Source organism: Lampetra fluviatilis, chromosome 51, assembly GCF_964198595.1.
Source record: "Lampetra fluviatilis chromosome 51, kcLamFluv1.1, whole genome shotgun sequence".
NCBI lineage: Eukaryota > Metazoa > Chordata > Hyperoartia > Petromyzontiformes > Petromyzontidae > Lampetra > Lampetra fluviatilis.
Window position 1 is genome coordinate 3,590,075 of NC_136325.1, and position 24,688 is coordinate 3,614,762.

Sequence of the window (24,688 nt, forward strand, 5' to 3'; positions counted from 1 at the left end):
GAAAACGGGGTGGTGAGGGAACTGGCCGACGCTGGGCAGCCGGGGTGCATCTGCGTTCCCGCCCATGTGCGACCCCAACTACTACGACTGGTACACGACCACCCGCTCGGGGGCCATGATGGGGAACGGCGCACCCGGGAGACTCTGCGTCGCCAGTATCTCTGGCCTAAATTGGCGCAAGATGTGGCCGCCTGGGTGCAGGGCTGCCGGGCCTGTCAGCAGTGTGGGCAAAAGCCGGCGAGGTACCAGGTACCCCTGAGGCCGTTCCGAGTCAGTCAGACGAATCAGTTGGTCGGAATCGACCTGCAGGGGCCCTTTCCACGATCCCACCGGGGCAACCGATATATTCTCGTAGCGGTGGAGTACTTCACCCGCTACCCCGTGGCGGTGGCTATCCCGGATAAAACAGCCCTCGTAGTGGCCCGGGCCTTCGTGGAAAACTACGTACTTAAGTGCGGGATCCCCGAACGAGTCATTACCGACCAGGGTAGTGAATTCGAGGCCGAACTATTCCAGGCGCTGTGCCGAGAGTTCGGGATCCAGAAGGACCGAACCACAGCGTATCACCCCCAGGCGAACGGGATGGTAGAGAGGATGAACCAGACTCTGGCCGGGAAGCTTAAACGCATGGCGGCCGCGAATCAACAGGACTGGGACGAACACCTCCCCTATGCCTTGTTCGCCTACACCACCGCCGTTCACACATCCACAGGACAGACCCCATTCCTAATGATGTTTGGTCGCGAGTCTCGCCTGCCCGCAGATCTGCTGTTTGGTGTCCCTCCGCCGCAACGGGAGGAAGGGAGCCACCCCGTGGAGCACTTGCTGGAGACCCTGCGAGGGACCAGGGGCCGAGCCTACCCGCACGGAGAGGCCGCGCACCAGCGGCAAGAGCAGAGCGCCCGACCCCGTATGGAGCCCCCCTTCTACACTGCGGGCTCCGAGGTGTGGCTGTACACTCCCCGCGTCGGTGCCGGACAGGTGGGGAAGCTGACCACCTACTGGCGAGGACCCTGGATTGTGAGACGGCAGATCTCACCATGGACGGTGCTGATTCAGGGAGGAGAGAGGGGCCGGGAGATGGTGGTCAACATCCGACGACTGAAGCCGTGGCGAGCAGCCCCCGAGGGGGGGAGCCCCGCCGGCCAAGTACCCCGAAACCCCGGGGTCCCCCCACCCCCCGTGCCCGGGGGCCTCGCGCAGTATATGGGCCCCACGGAGCCCCGGGCTCCGAGGGGCCCCGTGCGGGGCCGGGGGCGACGAGGACGGCGACCCTTAAACCCCACCGCCTCTGAATTTGTTCCCCAGCCCGCAGGTGCCAGGGGCAGAGGGGAGCTGTTGGAATGGAGGAGGAGACCACCGCCGGAGCCCCAGGAGACGGAGCCGCCACCCCCGAGGCCAGCCACAAGGGCCGGGCGAATCCCGCGGACCCCGCGGCGATACCTCGTGGGGGCAACCCAGGCGAGGTGCTCCAGTCAACCCGGGATGGGGACTGGCACCCCGGGGGGCTATGTGGTGCCACAGCGACGGGGCTGCTCTGCCGAGCCAGGGAGCCGCCCGGCTTCCCCCACTGCACTGCCCCCCATCACCCCCCTCACATAAGCACACACCCGCACGCATTCCCCCCCACCCCATAGAACTGGAAGGGAAGGTCACCTGATCGACCGGTTTTTATCCGAGAAACCCTTATCGGGAATAACTCTCACGGTTTCCGGCGATCAGGGAATTGGACGACCTCCCCCGTGCTACGTTGCGCCGCGGCGCTGCGACCAGCCTTAATATGGTGTGGTCGCGGCGTGGTGCATTGGGCCACCGCGGTTGAGGCGCATTTCCCCTCACACACACCCCCACGGGTCGACGAGACAGACGGAGGAGGGAGGGGACAGCATGAATAGCGGGACCGCAGGGGCTCTTGCGCATAGTCATGGAGGGTTGGGATCATTACGCTTGAGCGCGCAGGCCCCATTGTTAGGAAGGGTAAGGGAGTAATTAGGATGTACGCCGCCAACGCCGCTCACTGATTAGCATATCAAAAGCGCCCGGAACCGCCGTGCGCGGGCTCGAGGTGCACGAGCCGATTGTTCAGCGCAGCATCCCTTTGAGGTAGGGAAGATAAATAGGGGGGCGCAAAGGGGAAATCGCTCTCTTACTCCGAGAAGCCAGCGTCCAAGACGGCCCCCAGCTCTGCCCTCCGGACGTCCGTGCGACGTGTCGAGGCAAGCAGCGAGGAAAACCCACGGAACGTCGAGTGCCTCAAACCGTGAGTAAGGAGGTAAAAGTATTTCGCGAACGATAAATAGGGAATAGGTCCAGGGGAAATAGGATAGGCCAGCCTCGTCGACTCACACTGATCTTAACATCTAGTTCCAGGTAGGGCTAATAAAATCTCGAGCGTAGTAACAAAACCGTGTTGTTGGGTGTTTTTGAACGTGGTATTAGCGTGCACGGCATTCGCGGGTGTGTGGTCGTTGTATGCGTAAAGGCCGTGGTCTCTGTACGATTGTGCGGGTACGGAGGTGCGTGTGTTAACGCCCGGGGAGAGCACTTTTGTGTGTTGGCGTGCCTACGCCGCCGTGTGAGAGGAGAATCGTCCTTGTACGATACTTGTGTTGACATGCACGCGCGAGTGCGGGAGGGGACGAGTCGTCGTGTCGGCGTGCGCCCCGCTCGCGTGTGCGGAACCGCGGTGCGCAGTGAAGCTGTTAGCTTGGTGCGAGCTTGCGTGTGCTCGTTACTTGCGTAAGCTCTCGGCGTGCGTAATCGGCGTGCCCCAGGTGCGCGATCGTAACGTGAGCGGCCAGCGCGGCGCAGAGCGGCGAAAGAGTGGGTGTCGCGTGTGGAGCTGTATGTGGGTGCGCGCACGTTCACGACGTGTGTACTACAGGTGCGCGATCCTAGCGTGAGTGGTCAGGGTTGAGTGAGTGCCGCGCAGAGCTGTGTGTGGGTGTGCGCGTACGTAATTGACCATGCCTGCTACGCGGACCCGCGGTGGAGGGGAATCCTCGGGCGACGGCTCCCACACCATGGGTGAGGAGCCTAGCAGCGGTTCGCTTAGCAGCGGGGGGGCGATTGATGATGTTAGCCCGGCCGTTAGCATTATCGAGGGAGGGATCTCGGGGGCTAGCGACCCCCACATCAGCTGTGAGTGCGACGGGACTGGTGGCTACGGGAGGTAATGACAGGGATATCAGTTGTGAGTGTGAAGGGACTTGTGGCCACGGGAGGTAATGACAGGGGTATCAGTTGTGAGTGTGAAGGGACTGGTGGCTACGGGAGGTGATGGATGACAGGGGAGTCAGTTGTAAGCGTGAAGGGACTGGTGGCCACGGGAGGTAATGACAGGGGTATCAGTTGTTTGTGTGAAGGGACCGGTGGCCACGAGAGGTAATGACAGGGGTATCAGCTGTGAGTACGAAGGGACTGGTGGCCACGGGAGGTAATGACGGGGGTATCAGTTGTGAATGCGAAGGGACTGGTGGCCACGGGAGGTAATGACAGGGGTATCAGCTGTGAGTGTGAAGGGACTGGTGGCTACGGGAAAGTTCGAGAAGGGAGCGTGGTCAGGTGATGGAAGGGAATGGCAGAGTCTGCCGGTAGAGGGAGTGTCCAGAGTCAGCGAGAATGATCGAGAATGGGGGCGTGGCCTCAGTTGGTATATAAGGGGGAGATGCGTGGGAGACTCAGGGCTGTTGCAGTGGGGGTCTCCGCCTGATGTCATGTGAACGTGTCTTCAATAAAGTGCCATCTCAACAGAAGTGCGTCAAGTCGTCATTACACTATCACAGACCAAATATTGTGCAGACGAACATTGGCTTGGCTCATTATCATCAAATACTAACATTCATAATTATTCTCACTTGGATACGAACAGCATTGTTATCTTACGATCATCTACGTCATCATTATTATGTCATCACTACCAGTGCTGGTTTAAGCTAGTGCGGGGCCTGTAGCTTATGTTATAAAGGGGCCCTACATTTGAAAAAACACGCAATTATTAAACTACACATTTTTTACTTGCATAGTAAAGTAATCGTATTTTTTCAGTTGCTATACAGCCAGATAATACGACAAATCGCTAACCTTAAATACCCAGTCGTTCATAAAAGTCGAAGGCAGTATAGTACTATAGTAATAGAGCAAGTGCAGAATGACTGAACCGGAATTGATAGCTTGAAAGCATTTAGCGCGGGGCCCTTGAAAGTGCGGGGCCCGTAGCATATGTAGCTATTTTTGCTACGAGAATAACTCGGCACTGATCACTACTAATTTGACGAGAACAGGCTTAGCCTGCTAAGGTTTATTTGTATCGACTCTTCGGTTCTTTCGGTAAAGTAAAAAAAACTTGCGTAGAATATAATAAGGCTGATGCATAGATAGTGTCAGTGTTTTAACAAGTAAGAGGAACACCTGGATTCGTGACAGAAGTGAGGGACACCGTATCGACTGCAAGCAACACGAGGGGGCAGCACTTTCTCACCCAACCCTGGCAGTCGCGTAAATATTTAAAATTCTCAAGAGTTGAGCGTGTAGCTAAATGATGTTACGAATGAAATTGAACGCGATGCTGCTCTTATTGTGTGTTGTGTAGTCATTGGTGACTGGGCTGAGATCATCAACTTGCCGCGTTCGAGAATCCGGTTTAATCACGTGTGGCTGAAACATGAATTTCAACCTCGGATCTCAGTGATGCCAACTCAGCATTCCACACTCTGAGGGGCCGTCCATAAATGACGTCACGCGATTTTAGACGATTTTTGACCCCCCCCCTCGTCACACGGCGTCACAAAAATAGACCCACCCCCCTCAAATATGACGTCACAAAGCTCTGCCCCCCCCACAAAAAAACATGCTTCAAATCGCTTTAAACTATTGTCATTGTAGTGCGTATTTAATGTGGCCCTGCACTCTGATGTTGTAGGAGAAAACATTTATTAAAAAGTCTATTTCATTAAGTAGAACGTGTTGTCTATATTTATGAAAAGTTACGCATTTTGATGTGACGTCACATTTCTCAAACCCCCCCCCCCCCTCGTCACACATCGTCACAAATGTCTGACTCCCCCTAGGTGCGTGACGTCATTCATGAACGGCCCCCGAGTCAGCCGGCCACATTCTTCTCCTGGTTCTTCTCATCCTCAACTTCCTCCTAGTTCTGTCGACTATCCTGATATCCGCGTCTTCAGGGGGAGGGAGCTCAGCTTGAGCGTTAGGAGATGCATTGCTTGAGGCACGAGCACTGCTCGTTGTATCTCACGCGGTCCGTGGATCTGGCTGGCCTTTGACAAACTAGAAGGGCATCTTTCGATTTAAAGCTTTCGTGACTGCAGGGATTCATCTTCTTGGTTATTTCCGTAAAGTCACATAGAAGGGAAATAATAAAATAATAAAAAATGTTGATATGTTAATTCCTTTGTCAAGGCGCTCTCCTCCTCTAACCCAGCTTAAATATACGCTGCCAAGCTTGGTGGTGTTCATTCGGACGCTGTCTTTCCGACAGCCCTGTTCTTCACCTGAGGACGGCTGCTTGCGTTGTGGCCGAAACGTCGTGAGAATTGTATTTTATTATGTTTAATTTATATTATTTTATTATTTCCATTCTACGTGACTTTACCGAAAGAACCAACAAGATAGAAGAGCATCGTCTGGCTTTTGGGCATGGGCACATAAGGAGGGTGCTGGGAATGTCCCGGGAAGGGTCGTGATGAAGGCACCGGGCAAGTGTTTCCAGTCGAGTCCCTCGCTCATTTAGCTCGGTCAATCAGCGGCACGTGGCTGACCATCGAACAAAGGCGGCGGTCACCGCACACAGGCAATCTTGGCTCATAGTAGGTAATAATAATGGAGGGGAGGGGGGTGTCTATTTGGAGGACGTCACCTGCTCATGAATATTAATGAGGGGGGCTGGTCGACGTGGAGTGACGTCACGAGCGTTAAGGACATTCCTGGGTGATTATAGGAGGGATGATGAGTTCGTGTTTTTGCATGGCCATCGAACAAAGACGGTCACCGCATCGCGCGCTTTCGGATGCGGTTCTGCGGCGTCTGGAACGCTCTTCCTTCCGATATCAGGAAGCCACTGGAGCTATGCACGTTGTAAAAAAATCTAGATTGAAAATTAATTCATTTCGAACTGCTTTTTTGCGGTTAGTTTCATGTCTTTCCCCCGCACCTCGAATTAGCACGGCACTTTTTTCTCACCGTACCTAACCAGGTACGTTGAGAAAAAAGTTCAACATACATACTGGTGATGATAGTGGTAATGATGTTGATGGTGGTGATGTTGAGGAGGTACTTGCATGTTCAGGAAGTGGGGGATGTTGACATTGATGGTGGTGAAGGTGGTGATGCTGATTCGGCTGTCTGGAACGCTTTTCCTTTCCGATATTAGGAAGCTACTGGAGCTTTGCAACTTTTACATTCAAATTTAAAACTAATTTCTTTCGAACTGCTTTTTGTGTTCAATTTGTTGTCCTTCCCCCGCACCTCGAATTCGCAGGGTTGGCTACGTACGGTGCGAAAGAAGTCACAGCATTCAGTAAGCCGTGCCGGCTGTGCCGTGGCGACTCTGGACTCGATCTTCTTGATAAGCTTATCGGCACACCGCCTAAACCGCATCCGCGCAAACCATGGGCAGCTGATGTTGATACTTTGATGATGATGATGCACAAATGAAAAATGTAAAACTCTCTGGTGGTACCCGGTGACTGTGGTCACCCGGAAAAGAACTATGGAGCACAGAACGATTCAACGGCCGATTCACAAATACGAAGGGGGCATCATCACAGCGATACGCTCTGTTCCACCCGACACAATCATCTGGCCGCAACCGCCTGCATGTAAAATGTGAGTCGTTGCTCTAAAACCAAGCCAGGTAAAGTCCACTTAGCTGATTAGCTCATCTCAGTGGCTTATCATCTGCGAGAATAAATAGGAGCAGCCAAATCATCTGAACGCATGTTTCTAAAAGCGGAGGGCTTTCTTGTTTTACACGCTTTTATTATTTAACTCACTCTGTTGTTGTTGTCATTGTCGTATCCTCAAATCTTGTAATTAAATTTTAACCCACTTCCCAATGTGGTATCGACGGCAAACTTGGTATATTTATGTCATACTGATGACAATACTATATTCTATCATTAAAAATAAAAACATATATTTTAAAACAATATTTTTTATTTGTTATGCTTCGGCTTGGCTCTAATGGTCCACGCTCAACTAATGTTGGCTGTAAATGACCACGGTCCCTTACGTTATGGCAAGCTTCGGGGCCACTTTCTGGAGTCGTGGAGTTCTTCCATTACTAGTACGGTACATTTCATTAAAGCGTGTTTTAAAAAAAGTTTTTTAAAAAATATTACTTAGTTTAGTTTAGTATAGCTGTTCGCCTTTTGGCGTCCTCTGGATTAACACTATTTGAGACTAGGCTCTAAAGAAAGCTGTCTCTGGTGTGGCCCAATCAGTTTCAAAGAGAATGCATATACTATCAGATAATGTTTTTTGTTTGGATGTTCACCACAAGTATATATGGTTAATGCAGGCTTGATTTCTTGAAAAAAGGTTTCTGTTTGGTGTTTTATTATATTATATTCTTGGTTCTTTCGGTAAAGTCACGTAGAAGGGAAACAATACAATAATAAAAATATAAAACAATAAAATTCTCACGACGTTTCGACTGCAACACAAGCAATCATCATCAGGTGTGAAAAACACGGCAATAAAATTTGAAAAAAGTGGCGGTTTTTTCTTAACATTAGCACCACGGACAGCGATTTTGCCAGTTGTTCAGCCAAATAATCTGAACGCATGTTTTATTGCCAGGAAGGGTAAAACCTATTCTTATAAACTATTTTTTTTATTTTTACAGGTAAGGCCCACTGAGCTATGTAGCTCTTATTCAAAAGTGCCCTGGCCTTCACAAATGAGAGCTCAATGAGGTGGCTTATCATGCAGAAATGTACAGCAGCCAAATACTCTTTAACGCACGTTTCTAAACGCGGAGGGGAAAATCTCCGGAGGACCCGGAGAGAAAATCCACTCGACCACGGCGAGAGAAACACGCAAACTCCAAATACACAGGCAGCAGGCATCGCCAGGGTCCGTGATCGAGCCCACGATTCCCTGCGTACCGGGCGAGGGAGTTGACATCTCGCGTCAAACGTCTCACCGGACAAGAAGGCGAACCGCGTGCAGAGGGAGTCATGCAGGTCTCTCGCCAGCAGGGGCTGCGCGTCGCGTTGCAGGAGCTCGTCTGGGTCGGCGTGGAACGAGTTGGGGAGGCGTTGGGGTGGACACGGGGGCAGCGAGGGGACGTGGGAGAGACAAAGACCCCGACAGTCAGTTGTGCGCATGGAATGGGATGTGGCACTTTGCACAGCGGATGATGTAAAAAAGCGCACCCACCAATCGCCATTATTTGGACGCACTCGCTATCAACGTTGTCATCATCGTCGTCGTCAATGTAATAGCCGGGCAAGGTATAACCACGTTTGATTAATGTTGCGTATGAAATAAAAATGCATTCCTGCCAATCTCAATCATATCATTTGTTTGTACGTTGAACTTCTTTGGCGCCGTACGAAGCCAAACCGCCAAACGTGCTAATTGGAGGTGCGGCGATCAAGGGCTTCCTATGCCTTGCTTGTTTCAATTCTTGACCATCCTGGTCAGTTGGGGGCTGCTCAGGGGGTAAGGCAACACCATTTGTGATCTCACTTCACACTGAATTCAGGACCTTCTAGAGGGTTCCCATTGTTCCAATACCCCCATCGTAATTCTAACACAAGAATATAATAGTAAAAAAAACAAAATTAAATTTGTATTAGATTTTTCTTATGTTTTATTTTTATTATTTTATTATTTCCCTTCTACGTGACTTTACCGAAAGAACCAAGAATATGAATCCCTGCAGCCACGAAAGCTTTAAATCGAAAAATTGAACAGTAATAGATAAACGAAACGAAAAGTATAACGCCGAAGTGAGCAAAGTTCACTGACAGCTACTCGTCAAGGATAAGCGCGATGTGCTTCTAGGAATGTTTATTGTTGGTGTGCTTGCTCAGAGCTTAACAGTTCCCAAGTGGTAGCCACATTTTAAATTGGTGTGAAACCGAGCAAATTAGACTTCTTACAGGCAGGTGATACATCAGCAGCGCTGCCACATCACGGCTTTGTCATCATGCTAAGACATCAATCCATGTGTTCTCGCTGACAGTTTTTGTTATCGCTTAAAGTGCAATACCCTTGTCAGTAAAAAAAACACGAAGCGTGTGTTTTCATCGTCAACGCACTTGCCCCACGCTCTCTTGAAACGTCTTAAATAATAATATGATCATCAAATTATCATTGTCATCATCATTCATGATATCAATGCAATATTAATCATGAATGCTATCTGTGCCTCCATCATCGCCATCATCATCATCATCACATGTATCCATCATAGTTATGCCATCATCGTTAATCTGCTAAATTGTCATTATCATCACCGTGGCACCAATATTATACGTGGCGTGTTGTTGCTCCCTTCGTTTGATATTCCCACTGCATTCTGGGTTATCGAAGACAATGAAAAATGCTTACGAAAAAATGTATCCATGTCATCACCAATGACATCATCAGCTTCTTATAATTCTTCATCATCATCAATGCCACTTTTATCATCATATTTGTCATCACTGTATAATCTAACACTTGGAGAAATCTGCTCCATAATATTTCGAAGTCTGAGTGGAACTTTTAATCCATTTAACTGATGGCCCTGTGTCAACCTTCGATTTTTAATTCGCGGACCGTCATGCGATTTAAAAATATTTAGACAGCGACTCACAACAAAAATATCTTCATCTGCAAAAACTCCACGCGTTCATCAATAACACTGTGGTCATCCAGCAGTGGGTTGAGAAAACATGAGCTGACGTGTACAGTGAGAGTAGGGGGGGGAAACGTGAACACGAGATAAACCATCACAAAGGCAAACGTGAAAATCTTGAACAAAAAAAGCCAGTGTTATTGAAATGAATCGATAGTTCATTAATTTTACTTTTCGAAGGCATTTTATTTGCAACTACCGTATATTTTCAGTCTTGGAAAACCACTGCACCCACATCGATTTAAACATTTTCCCTTCAAGTGACCTCATTTCAGTCACCGCTAATGACAATATCTCACTGCCGCAAGCCGTGCAGAAGCCCCGCACGGCACAATTATCGCGAGCTACGTGTTTAATTAGCACCCATTAATTTTAGCTTTTTCACATATAGGAACCAAAACGGCTTCATTTCAACCTCCCTTTATCGAACTTCTGCCTCGGTGTCTCACACCAAGACGTTGGCAAAACGAGCACCACTGGTGTAAAGTCAACAGGGCGGACTTGCCCTTGCCATAGAAATGTGGAGTTTTTTGCCACTAGCTCAGGGCTGCTCGAGTAGATAAGCACCGCCACCCCAACCCATTCTTTATTTCGATGGGAAACGATTTTATTGACTTCCGGCCAAACAAGTCGACTGACTCGAACTTAGACCAGCGTTTGCATGCTCTATACATGACTACTGCTCTGCCACCTTCCGATGAGCACCCGCGGGACCACCACTCTCGAGTCAGAGAGCAATCCTGGATGATGACGCCACATAACTTACCTTGAAGTCATTACAAAGTTCACACGATGAGGCACATCTCAACGAGTTGTGCGTCACTTTGAGGAAGCCATTGGGAGCTACGCACTTTTAAATCATCTAGAGTGAAAACTAATTTCTTGAAAACTGCTTTTTTGTGTTTAGTTTTTCTTGCCCTTCCCCCGCACCTCCGATTAGCACGGTTGGCTACGTACGGTGCGAAAGAAGTTCAACACACATACTCAACAGGATTACGGTTCGCATGGACTTCACTCATTGTTTCCTCCACCCGTGTACCAGACTGACCGCCACGATGGCAAGATGTTAACTGCCTCGCCTGGTATACAGGGGGTTGTGGGTTTGATCCCGACTCTGACGCCTGCTGCAGATTTGGAGTTGGCATGTTCTCCCCGGGGTCACGTGGATATTTCTTCGGGTCCTCCAGTTTGTCCCCGAACATTTAGAATCAACATTCGTTGAGAGTATTTGGCTGCTGTAAACTTCCACGCGATAAGCCGCTTCGTTGTGAAAGCCAGGTCGCTTCATAAAAAGAGCGAAATTGCTCAGTTGGCCTTACCTGGTAAAAAATTACTTTCGTCTCATCCGTGCTGTGTTCAACTACCACACACTGCAGGTTAAGACACTTTGTCTTCATATTATTATTTCCTCGCACTCCCCCGCTTTGCAATTCTCTAACCTTCATTAATTTAAGAAACATCAACTCGTCATATTCTTATGGGTATTTCGGTAAAGTCATGTGACTTTACCAAAAGACCCAAATAGTATTAATTCCTGCAGTCACGAAAGCTTTTAAGTCAACAATCAACTCGTCAGTGACATTACATCCCTCAACAGAGCCATTTGTTGCTGGCTACTTGGCGTTTTGCAACTGCGATTTCAAAAGATCCCCAAAAAAATCTGCCATAAAGAAATAAACATCGTGCAATTATTTCCCTGCAGTGCTTTATATCGTGAAAGACACATTTCATCGAAAGGACGTCTAAATTAGATCACACGTTAAGTTTCTGTACAAATAGCGGGCACTGTGGTAATCTTATTTTGATGGATGTCTTTATGGACGTCAAGATACATCTCCATCGTGGACCCTCCAGAGTCGTGCCATCACCTTTGCGATCGAGATTAACCGTGGAAATCACTTAAATCTCAAGATTCAGCACTGACGGTGCAATACATGCTGGAATATGAACCTTATGAATATATGTAAACGAAACAAAAATCACACGAAGCAGTTCTTTCGTGCAATAATTGGCGACACGGTTGAAGACAATGAACTTGCCAAATGCTACTTTAATTCCAGGTTTCATGTGGGGTGGCTGAAACCTACATTTAAATCCTAGATGTCTACTTTTAACAGCCATTATTAACCCCAGGAGATAGTCAGAAATACACCCGATTAGCACGGCTGGCTATGTACGGTGCGAAAGCAGTTCGATATACATATGTAATACTCTTTCTTGAGACGGCTTCGGGATCAGTCCTTTTATTTCCACTCCACAATACACTGTGCTCACTCACTCTCCGTTGCTGGCAGACAACGAAGAGAGGACAGACTTCGCACTAGGTCCCCACCGCGCACGTGGCACCCCGAGCCCCGTCCGCGCGTGACCCTGCTCTTGTCAGTTTCAGTCTGCTCCCGATCGTTCTCCCTCACTCTCTCTTAATCCCTTCGTCACGTGGTCCCCCCAGCCAATCGTCCATGGACAGCTTCGACCATTCTCGATGGTTCCCTGTCAATCCCGGGACCACGCCCCTCATCCGGCTCCCCATTAGCTGGGGCCCCGAATGGCCAGGCCAATCACTCCTGATGCCATGTCGTGATCACGCCTGGGCCATGGTCCCTATCTCAACCCTTATTGGCTACAAGCAGGACCGGCAAGCCAATCCCCACGTGAACCCTCTATGGCTGTTATTACACATACATACAGAACCAAGGGTCTCAGCAATTCCCATCCTACCACCTTACAATGTTAGTTGTGCTTTGTGCCCATTTCAAACCTTGCGCTCCCATTAACATGCTAATGTCTCTTTAACATGCTAATTTTCACCTGGCAGTCCTCTGATTGGTGGAAAACCAACCTCCGTCGGTTTGGCTATCCACCACTTACATTTTCATTGGCTGCTGACATTTGGGCTACGCCCATTTCAAACCCCTTACAAACATATTCTCAGGTTTTTTCGGTAAAGTCACGTAGGTAAAAACATTAAAATTAATGAAAGTAAAATAAAACAAAACAAAAATAAAATTCACGACGTTTCGGAGGCTACACAAGTCTCCGTCATCAGGTGGGACCGTCACAGCCGAATTAGCTGCCTCAAGTGAAGCAATGATTCAAGATGTAATCCCTTATAAGCAAGTTGAAGGGAGGTGGAGAGGGGTGGCGGCGACGTGGAGGCTCCGCGCTCGGGCTGGCGCGGCTCACAGAGAGGACCGGCGCGGCGCACCACGGGAGGGTGGCGAACTTGTGCGACGGCCACTCCATCTGGCGCCCTTCGTCTTCCCGCAGCGTCGCCCGGCGTGCACCGACCCTTGAACCCAAGACCCCCCCGCCCCCTCAAACAGTTTGCCTTGGAAGCTAACCCCCCTTTTCCTGAAGACGACCGCTTGTGTTGCGATCAAAACGTCGTAGTTTTTTGTTATGTTTTGTTATTTTCTTTGAACCTATCTACGTGACTTTACCGAAAGACACCGAATAATATGAATGCCAGCTCAGTATGTCTGACATGATCTCCCTGTGAGACACGGCTTAGCGGCAGTGCATTCGCTGCTGGTTGTAGAAGTTCATGGTTCTAACGCAGCAGCCGCCCTCGTTATTACTGCCGGTGCATTCACCATGATGCTTCTCACAGTCGATATCAAAGATCCTGTTCTACGTCGTTCGAAAAAGCAGGCCATTGCGGGTGATGAGAAAAAATCATCACCCGCAAATTCGAAAACCCAGGCCATCCTGGATAAACAAATCGAAAATGATGAACAACAACCCCACCCTACCTGGTTGATTACGTTCTTCCTGAGAATGCAGGTAGGGTGTTGATTGTTATGTTATCCGACTCTCTGTTGTATTACATTACATTTATAAGTATACTAGATATGTGGTTTCTATTTCATTCATACCTGATGATGATTGCTTGTGTTGCAATCGAAACGTCGTATGCTTGTATTGAATTTATTATTTTATCTTTATACGTGACTTTACCGAAAGAAACAAAGAGTAATTCCTGCAGTCACGAAAGCTCCAAATAAATTTTTAACCCCCCCACCCCCCCCAGACTCTCGGCATGTCCAGGCCACAGTCTCTCATTGCCGCAGCCATAATGATCATCCCCCTCCTGGGCCAGCCGGCATCGCGGGGCCTTACTTTGGGCGAGGACCTCCAGCAGAGAGCTGTCGCACAGGTGCTGGTGGTACGACTCCATCTCGGCGAGCGTGATGAAGCCGGTGCTGCGGGCGGGCCGGTCGAGCTGCCGGTGGCGGCGACGTGGAGGCTCCGCGCTCGGGCTGGCGCGGCTCACAGAGAGGACCGGCGCGGCGCACCACGGGAGGGTGGCGAACTTGTGCGACGGCCACTCCATCTGGCGCCCTTCGTCTTCCCGCAGCGTCGCCCGGCGTGCACCGACCCTTGAACCCAAGACCCCCCCGCCCCCTCACCTCCCCACACCTCACCCCCCGATGAAAAAAATTGGAATTTCTGCCACTGGCTTTTAGCTTCGCCGTCAAGTTTGTTTCTGTATTTGTTTTATTATTATTATTACAAAGCGAAGTTTGCTTTCAGGCCGATTTTTTCACGGAATCTTCATTCGCGCTTAACACCACGTCTCTCTTGATGCAGTTGCACGCGTACTTACGGCCCTGCTGCCACGGGGTAACGGTTTCACGACTGCCGCGCCGGGAGATCGGCGAGCCGGTTGAAATAAATTAATAACCCCCCACCGCTGACCACCCAGCAATGTAAATGGGCCACAGCACAACGGTTCATCAGAGTGGTCAATCCAATCGGCAGGGTGCGTGTGGTGGGGTAACACGTGAGGTTACTCACACTTCTTCCAGAACGTCTGGCTAGCTCCGAAGAGTGGGCCAGAAGGAGGCCCCTTCCGCCAGCAGTGGCGTGTGTGGGCACTTGCAGGGCTGCGCCTTTACCTCGACTTGTTTTCCGTTCGCTACAGGGTACTACGCTTCGCTGGTTTTCCACTTGGGTGACTCAGGTCTCGCTTGACAAAAGAGAATGTTGGTCTCAATGGGCTATTTCCAGGTTATAATAATAGTCATCATTATTATTGTATTATTTGACGTTGACCTACCGCTATGGATTTTACAATCAAACTCGAGGTTTGTAATTTATGTATTTATATAACGGTATGCCCCTGGCTATGAAGCTACGTTGAATTTTGAGAATTATCACTTTGTACTTTTAACCATTGCTGACATCTGTTAATGAATGCTATCGTTGGGATACACATTTCACAGCATTCAGAGACCTACTTTTCTTTCAGCAGTAAAATTTAATAACACCATCGTGCGACGCTCTCATAGCTTTTTGCTGCAAACCCATGAAGATCAATTACATTTAAAACTAGTCGAGTACAACTGCATGTGCGTATACGTGCGGTTAAATGCAAAACTAGCGAACGTTCTCATAACCCCCTTTTGTAGAGGGCCCTTGGGCTTCCATGCGAATACACATTAAATCCACTGTCTTTAAACTCGCGTCAACCACACAGCCGTGGGCAGCAATAAAATCTCATCATCTGCTAAAAATGCCCCGACAAATATCACATCATAAATGGCACTGGGTCAGAGGCCATGGATATTTCATTTAGCGGAGGTTACGGAACGATACAAATGACATTTACTTTACAATAAAGGGGTCTTCAAATTCCCAATGTCAGCACAAGCATTTGAATCGATTCAGCCATACAGGTGTGATAACACTGAGTGTCTATAATATAATTTTTTTTTCTCACAAAAATGGAATAGTTAAAAAAGGTGTACTAATTATGTGTATATACTGTACAATATATGGAATATTAGTAACCACTAGCAACCCCTAGAGTGGCTCCAAGCTCTTGTGGCTCCAAGCTCCCTCGTGAGCCCCTTTCTTAAGGGTCCCTCGTTGCCCCAAGCCCCCAAGCGAGCCCCTTCCTAGGGTCCCTCCTGGCTCCAAGCCCCCAAGCAAGCCCCTTCCTAGAGTCCCTTGTGGCCCCAAGCCCTCTCGTGAGCCCCCTTCTTAGGGATCCCTCCTGACTCCAAGCCCCCCAAGCGATCTCCCTTCCTGTCCCCAATGCTCGACAGCGACGGTGGATCCGATGCCGGCCACGCGGCCCCTGGCCGACCCTCGCCGCGACCTTCCTCTTGACCCTTGCCTCGACCTTCGTCTCGACCCTCGGCCAACCGGGGGGGGGCTCCTTTATTCAGCGACGCCGCTCACGGCGAAGGAGCAAGAGAACGCGGCAGACGAAAAGCGGCCTTCTCCTTTTCGGTGACGGCAGCAGCAACGGCAGCTCTTCCCCCCCCCCCCCCCCGGGCAGCGACGTTAACTTCCAGGTCGTCTTCAGCTGGAAGCACGCGGAAGGTCATAGAGTGGCCAGGGCAGCCCTTTTCTGAGATGGTCAAATCCGCATCCACTTTAACAAGGCTGAATATTTTTCGATTTAAAGCTTTCGTGACTGCAGGGATTCATCTTCAGGCTGAATATTCCAGGGTCCGGTATTTCTTCGTCGTCGAATGCCGCGGTTCATTAACCCCAAATAAAAAGACTCCAGTCTTGTCAAAAAGCTTGCTTCTGATTACAAGTGTCCTCAACCCAGCGCTTCAGAAGTGACGTTCTCCAGCACCGACAACTGTCACGTGAACTTCACAGCCACACGGACCTTTCTCTGGAGTCCATACGTCCAATGCAGTTCTCGGTGTTGGTTTCATTCAATGACCACGCTGCGCATTCAATATACGAAAGAAAGTGCGTGTATATAGCGTTCCAGCACTCGCTTATTCTCCGGTGAGTATGAATCGGGGGGGGGGGGGGGGAGGAAATACACCTCACGCTCACTGATGAGACGTAGAACAAACAGCCGTCACCGCGTCAGCTGGGACAGTGAACACGACGTAGGCACTCTTCAGTGGCCTCTTTGAAGCGGCCTATCTCAACTATCTCAAACAAAACGCGACGACGCTCCTCTTCATCGAAAACAAAAAACGGAGACTCCACAAATGGCCTTGAAGGGCACGGCAGCCAACGCAGCAGCGGTTGACGCTGGCCTCCGTGTAGCGAGCAAGTGGCCGCTCTGCCTTATCCCGCGGAAATCTGCCTCGCTCGCTCGCTAAATATACCATTTAAGTCCTTGCCTGAGCCAGTCCTTCCAAAGAGAAGGGTCATTGCTAGGATCAAGACAATTACAGTGGCTTAATCGGCCGAGCGTGCCACGGTGAACGATGCCTTTGAGCGGGGGGTCAACGTGACACGAGCGGTTATGGTGACACCGATAACCGCAGAGGAGTAATATAGCAGGGATGGCCGTTAGTTTTCTAGGAAAGTCAAGATCTTCCAAAAAGTCTCCACAGTGCCCGGTTCACCCGAAGCTACAAGTCACGGGGATCTCTGCAACGTCCACTGTGAAGCAGACGCCGCACGCATTTGTATGGTCAACAAAACACCACCGTGGTACTAACCAGGGCAGCCTGCCGGGCTCGAACCACAAACCTCTGCAACAAGAAGTTAATGTGCCTCCGCTGGGCCGCGTTGCTTGCCACGCTCAGGAATTGTTAGATCGTAGCAGCTGCAGGACTGTACTGGATGGTAGTGATTTGATCGGCTGCCTTATATATTCTTTCGTATGGATTCATAGCAACAGATTAAAGATGTAATGACATGCTTTTATTTTTATTTAACTCACTCTGTCTGTTGTTGTTGTCATTGTCGTTGCTGTATCCTCAAATCTTGTAACTCAATTTTAACCCACTTCCTAATGTGGTATCGACTGCAAACTTGGTATACTTATGTCATACTGATGAAAATACTATATTCTATCATAAAAAAAATATATTTTTACTTTTTTTTTTATATGTTATGTTTCGGCTTGGGTCTAATTGTCCACGGTAAACTGACGTTGCCTGTAATTGGCCACGGTCCCTTACGTTGTGGCAAGCTTCGGGGCCACTTCCTGGAGTCGTGGAGTTCTTCCATTACTAGTACATTTAAAAAAAGCGTGTTTTGAAAAAAGTTTTTTAAAATATTACTTATTTATTTTAGATTTGTTATCCACTGAATTGTCTGTTCAGAAGCAGCGTGGATCTCGTCCGTTTCCTCCTTTAAAGGAGTGGAGACAGCAGTAGCGGCGGAGTGTTTGTGATGCGGTCGATGGTTTGGGATTCGTGGCTGCACTCACAGGCCGCCGAATCTTTGATGCGCCATTTGTGCATCGGGTGATGGTCGACCATTGGCGGCGTGGAAGGTTGAAACCATGAGGTTCGACGGTAGGGCAGTGTATGAGATGTTTATTCTTGACGTCGGACGCATATATTATGCATATTGACGATTGTGACTGATGTTTATTTATAATGATGCTCCTTCAGGGCATAGACAGTGACATGTTGCACAAATGTAGCCTAATTTCAGGAAAGCCACATGCAATATCAAGATCAAGGTCTCCAAAGATGCCACGGTGGTGAGATGCTAACTACCTTGCCTGGTATACGGGAGGTCGTGGGTTCAATCCCGACTCTGGTGCCGGTGTATTTGGAGTTTGTGTGTTCTCCCCGTGGTCGTGTGGATGTTTTCCTCCACGTCCTCCGTTTTTTTTTCCTCCACATTTGGAAACGTGCGCTAACATTATTTGACCGCAACTAACTAATTGAGCTATAATACTGGTCAACACATATAGCACCATATTTTAATACAGCACCATATTTTAACACTAAAGCAGTCACTGACTCGCAACAACTTGCAATCATAAGTGACAGAGTTAATTTCGGGTAAAATTAATAAAAATGGGGTATGCCGATAACATAAAAATGAGATGTGATAGAGCAAATCTGAGATCAGATTTGGAATTAGCACCCTGAAATTAGTCTAGAACAGCTGCAAAAGTCCAGGCCAGAAAAAAACTTTTTTTTTTGTTGACCAGTGTTATTTGTGGCCAGATCTGCACGTGCTGGAGAAGGAGGCCGTCACATGGCTCTGTGTCTACAAGGGCTGGCACACACGCACACAGAACATCGACATCCATATGTATTTATTATAAAAAATGCATTTATTGCGTATCTGGTGCTCTATTTGTGTGAAGGTCATGTGCAAAAGCATTCGCTGCATACAATTTTAAAGCAACTAACAGCACTTTGAGATCGGATGTCTCCAGTTTTAAGGGTGACCTTGGCCTTGAGATTCCGTGAGGCTTTTCTCAATGAGGCTATGTTGGCGCAAACTGTCACCGTCTCGCCCTTAAGGATCATCATCTTCATAAATTACATCAGTCACAATCGTCAATATGCATACTAAGCGAGACATAAGTGCACCGTATATTGCTGAATATTTTATTTTTCATCAAATGTTCTCTAAGCATCATGAACTGCGCATGAAATATCTTTTTTGTGACCACCCCCCCCCCTTGCCCGCACCAGGGGGCACCTTTTCCCCACCAATCCGGACGCAGCGAAGAATTCTCGTTACGCGATAGTCGAACCCCAACGTACAATTTCAGAGCTGGGATTTCGTGCCACAGAAGTGCACGAGCAAATGGAACACGACGTCTTTGTTTCGTGCTCTCGTCGGTGGCTGAGCTGAGACCACCAACTCGCTACACTTGGAAACCGGCTTAATCACGTGCGATTTGAAACCCAGGCATCGAACCAAGCAGTGCGCTCTGAGTCGCCCGGCGACCTATTAAACGGGAATATATTCAATCAGGGCTGAGTAAATGTGCAGCATCCCTGTACTTAAAGCCCCATGACCAGAGGTCGCAACCGGGTACCCGATACCCGTACCCTACCCGATACCTGGTGCGGCCGGGTACGGGTAGGCCGTGAGTCACTGGTGAGTAACCGTTTGTCACTCATTTCGGGTAGGGTACGGGTAGGGAACGGGTACCCGTACCCGGCCGGGTACGGGTACCCATTTGCGACCCTGGTGCGGCCGGGTACGGACGGGTAAGGAATCAAAACCCATATGCGACCTCTGCCCATGACCCACCAATGCCGCTCTGCCACAACAACTGCAGAGCGGGTTCAGCAAGCCGCTGTTATTGGGCAGCTCGGCTCCCTGGCTACTAGAACGGGAAGCTCTGCGCTCTTGGCCGAGAATGCCCTCTGGACCAGTTGGCACGTGACAACCTAAACACGGAAGAGAGGCGCGCAGTGAGCAGCATCTCTCGCGTCGGTCGACTTCAGGGCTATGTTTTTATTTTTTATAATTTTTACACGCTTTCTATTAACTCACTCTGTCTGTTGTTGTTGTTGTTGTCGTATCCTCAAATCTTGTAACTCAATTTTAACCCACTTCCCAATGTGGTATCGACTGCAAACTTGGAATACTTATGTCATACTGATGACAATACTATATTCTGTCATAAAAAATAAACAAGAACATTTTAAGCGATCTTTTTACACGCTTTATATGAACTCACTCTGTCTGTTGTTGTTGTATCCTAAAATCTTGTAACTCAATTTTAACCCACTTCCCAATGTGGTATCGTCTGCAAACTAGGTGTACTTATGTCATACTGATGACAATACTATATTCCAGAGGTGGGACAAAGTCATTGTTATGCAAGTCCAAGTCGAGTCGCAAGTCATCAAATTCATGACTCGAGTCTGACTCGAGTCCAAGTCACATGACTCGAGTCCACATCTCATAGGTGGGACAAAGTCATTGTTATGCAAGTCCAAGTCGAGTCGCAAGTCATCAAATTCATGACTCGAGTCTGACTCGAGTCCAAGTCACATGACTCGAGTCAGTCCACACCTCTGCTATATTCTATCATTAAAATTAAATGAAAATATTTTTAAACATTATTTTGTATATGTTATGTTTCGGCTTGGGTCTAATTGTCCACGCTCAACTGACGTTGGCTGTAAATCACCACGGTCATTTACGTTATGACAAGCCTCGGAGCCACTTCCTGGAGTCGTGGAGTTCTGCCATTACGAGTACGGTACATTTCATTAAAGCGTGTTTGTAAAAAACTATTTTTAAATATTACTTATTTCTTTTCTAATGATTTAACGTTACAAAAGTAACCTGTTTTAGCTTGGGGTAGTATAAACTGACTCGAATATTTGTTAAATCGAGTTAAATTCATGATTTTTCTGCTTCCCTCCGGCTAGAGTTACCACCTTTTTCCACAGTCCAAATCCAGACACAATTCTCACTCAGCCTCGATCTATTATAACTCTGCAGTTCACTGTAATATAGTTCAACACAATACCACCAAATCTGGGGGCAAATCAATTCCCGTTATCCGTACACAGCAGCCCCTACCTCCAGCTGTTCGAGAGAAGGGAGGATGTAACAATAAGGAAGATGGAGCGACAATAACCGAACTGTTATCTCATCATCATATTAGAGTAAGCACACAACACGTACAATTCGAGTACGACGTTTCGCCGGTCATTACAACCAGCATCATCAGGCGGACAGCCTTACTAATTGGCTGTGTCGGCAAAACGTCGTCCTCGAATTGTAAATCTTGTGGGTTTACTTTCCAACACACCGGTGTGCTGAACTAGTAACGAATTCGCATGTTTTGTTGTCGTGACAAACCTTACTGGTTGGCTGTGTCTGGTGATGGCGGGTTCACGACACATTTATACTTTACACGCTCTAACCCAAAAACCTCATTTGTAGCTAGTGCTGATGATAACACATCACACCGGCCATCAATGTCTCCCCAGTGCTGATGATAAACACACTCCGCCGGGAACTAACTTGAGGCCGAGTTGACCTAGGGGAAGGCCGAGGACAAGCTCGGATACCACTTACATCAGCTAGGTCAGCTGTGGTCAGGAATCAAACTCACGTAAACCCGGTTCGCGGCACGGTGCGTTCACCATCGCAAAGCAAAGCCTGCTCCCCACTCACAAACACACACGTTCACGCACGCACAAGAACATTCGCTTGTAGAGGACAACGCTGACGCATAATCCACAGTGCTGTGTGTCACCACGCCTCATCCACCCACCCTGAGCCTTGCCTATGCTAATGAGCATTTGTACCTGCAGATGCCTGACACAATGACAGGGAGTTCGTTATTTTCAGAAAAGCTAAGTGGGGAATTTGAGCCTGGATAGCGCTTGGATGTGTGACCACCGAGACAAGAGGCGGCTGTAGTGGGCGATGTGGACGGCAGAGGGCACTAGCAGCACCATATAGACTCTACCAGCACGTCGCCAACCCACAACGACCAAAGTGGTGAAGTATGGTCAAGTAACCCTCCCTGCCCTGCGTGGCGTCGGTAGTGGGGGCCTATTCCAGCAGTGGAATGACAAATCGCTCCGTACGTGTAAAGTTGTACCCTTTTGATCACTGTCGCACGACCATCTGTACTCACATCCATAATTTCGCCGTTGTATGTATTCGGCATCGGTACAGCTGTGCTCACCAAGACTCATACGGCAGCTGGTGGGTTAAGCCCCAATGACACAGGAGACGTGAGCTAAGCACGGCTTAACTCGTCATAACGCGCAACGGTTCAATTTCAGTTTAATTCGTGATTATATATTTTTTTTACCCCCCCGTATTATATTAACATACCGAGGCATGTGTTTAGTTTTGACCGATTTCAACGTTGACAAGGGAATGGTGCAGAAGGTGGAATCGTTCGCACCCTGGACTTCATCAAATAGGTTGTCGGTTCAATATCTACAGAATGGCAACATAACAACAATGGGTTAAATTTATATTTAAAGCTTTCGTGTCTGCAGGGATTCATCTTCTTGGTTCTTTCAGTAAAGCCACGTAGAAGGGAAATAATAAAATAATAATAATAATAAAACATAATAATATAATATAGTAAAATAATATAAGATAATAAAATATTATATTATTTTATATTTTATTATGTTTTATTTTTATTATTTTATTATTTCCCTTCTACGTGACTTTACCGAAAGAACCAAGAATAATGGGTTAGATTGTGAACGCCCTCACCTCTCTCTCTGTCCTTCATACCCGGCGGTATAAACGTCCCTCGGGCGACTGCCCCGGGCCCCAGGCTTTGGGGGGGGGGGGGCGTCCAGCGGTTCGACGACATCACGGCGGTAATACTTCCAGTTTAGTTCGAAGGCGTCAGGGTTACCCATACAGCGTGACTTGCCCCGAACCCCACACCCCCCGATGTCATACCGTGTCAACCCACGCGGTTTCATCCCATATTCTTGCACAGGCAAATTGAGTTTTCAGGTCCACACGTCGTACAGCCGTTTCAACGCGAGCAAAAAAAATGTTGTTGTCTATTTGTTTGTGTTTCTCCCTTGTGATGGGACTTTGTAGGATGAACAGTGGGATGTATAAGGGCACGGGGTGACCAACAAGGTCTAAATTGTTCTATAATAAGGTAGGGCACTGATAAGGGGTTGACAGGTTATAGTATTTGAAGGCGTCAGGGTACCCATACAATGTGAGTTGCCCCGCGCTCCGCACACACCCCCCCACACCCCCCTTTGGACGGCCCTGGGTGTATCGGCAGGTCACGTGTGGTGGGGTAAAGTGTGGGTAGGTATACTGACCCCTTGACAAAACGTTTGGCCATCGTGGAAGAGTAGGCCAAAATGCTGTTAGTGGAGGCCATGCCACCGGCAAATGGCGTGAGCAAACGATTGTTAGGGCCTCGCCCTTCTCTAGCGCCTATCACATTGTCACTGTGCTATCAACAGCCACCGACACACGACAAAGCTGCAGTATTTCATTGCACGATGAGCACCCGCTGTACCGCCACTCTTGAGTCAGAGAACAATCCTGGATGATGACACCACGGAACTTGCCTCTAAGTCATCACAACATTCACACGTTGGGGCGCATCTCAAAGGATTTAGTTTGTCACTTTTAGGAAGTCACTGGGAGCAATGCACTTTGAAATCATCTCGATTGAAAACTGATTTCTTTAGAACAGTTTTTTTGTTTAGTTTAGTTTGTTGTCCTGCACGCAGACCTCCAATTAGCACGATAGGCTATGTACGGTGTGAAAGAATTCAATGTACATAGACTCACACAAGGACTCATAGACCCACAAAGAGACCCATAGTGTGTTGTCCTTCCCCCCCCCCCCCACACCTGTGATTATAACCGTGATTATTATCACGGTTGGCTACGTACGGTGTGAAAGAAGTTCAACAAACGGACATACATTCGAAACCAGGACCTCAGAGTAATGCTGGTTCAGTGATCTGACGCAGCGAGCCACAACCAACCCCTTCACACTGAACTTTCGATTGATTATGTTCAGCGCATTAACCAATATTTGATCGGGCATAGGTTGAATGTGGGTCAATTTGTTGTTTGAGGATGTGAGCGGCCTGTTGTTTGGAGGAAGTGCGATGATTGATTTATCTCTCGCGCAGGCCAATTTTGGGGTCATTCAGAACAGTGAGCACTGAACACAGCACCCACAGCTTTGCGTTGCCTGCTCTAGAAACACCGCATGGTGTTCTCCGTATCATAAGATGATGCTCCAGAGAGCAAAAACACAACCCAAAGTTCGAGGTTATTTGAAAAAAAAAAAAAATTAGGGAGCAAAAGTCGTCCCCTAAATTCGGGAAACAGGGGTGTAAAATACACTATAGGGTTAAACTACATTATGAGACCTCCTTTGCCAGTAGCAAGATATAGTAATAGGTTTTTACCCTTTTATCTAGCACCAAAACTGACACCTTTATACAAGGGATCATGTTTGCAATAACCACAACACAAGCAGTCAAAATGCAAACAAAAAGAGACACTACTGGCAAAGGAGGTCTCATAATGTAAATGCTTACCTCCGAGCTCTCAATACTTTGATAGTGCGCTGTTTTTGAGTTGTGTGCCTTTTGGCGTCATCTGGTCCTACACCAGTTGAGACTAGGCTCTAAGAAAAGC

General features: G+C 48.4%; 1 protein-coding gene across 6 annotated transcripts in view; it reads right to left on the reverse strand.

Moving 5' to 3' along the window:
- The window catches only part of MCF2L2 (MCF.2 cell line derived transforming sequence-like 2), a 209,917-nt gene that overhangs the window by 177,176 nt on the left and 8,053 nt on the right, over positions 1 to 24,688 (reverse strand). For all 6 annotated transcript variants that reach the window (XM_078878577.1, XM_078878580.1, XM_078878579.1 and 3 more), the window contains exon 2: positions 8,168 to 8,251. In XM_078878577.1, the coding sequence (XP_078734703.1) occupies positions 8,168 to 8,251 (84 nt within the window). The remainder of the gene's footprint in view (positions 1 to 8,167; positions 8,252 to 24,688) is intronic.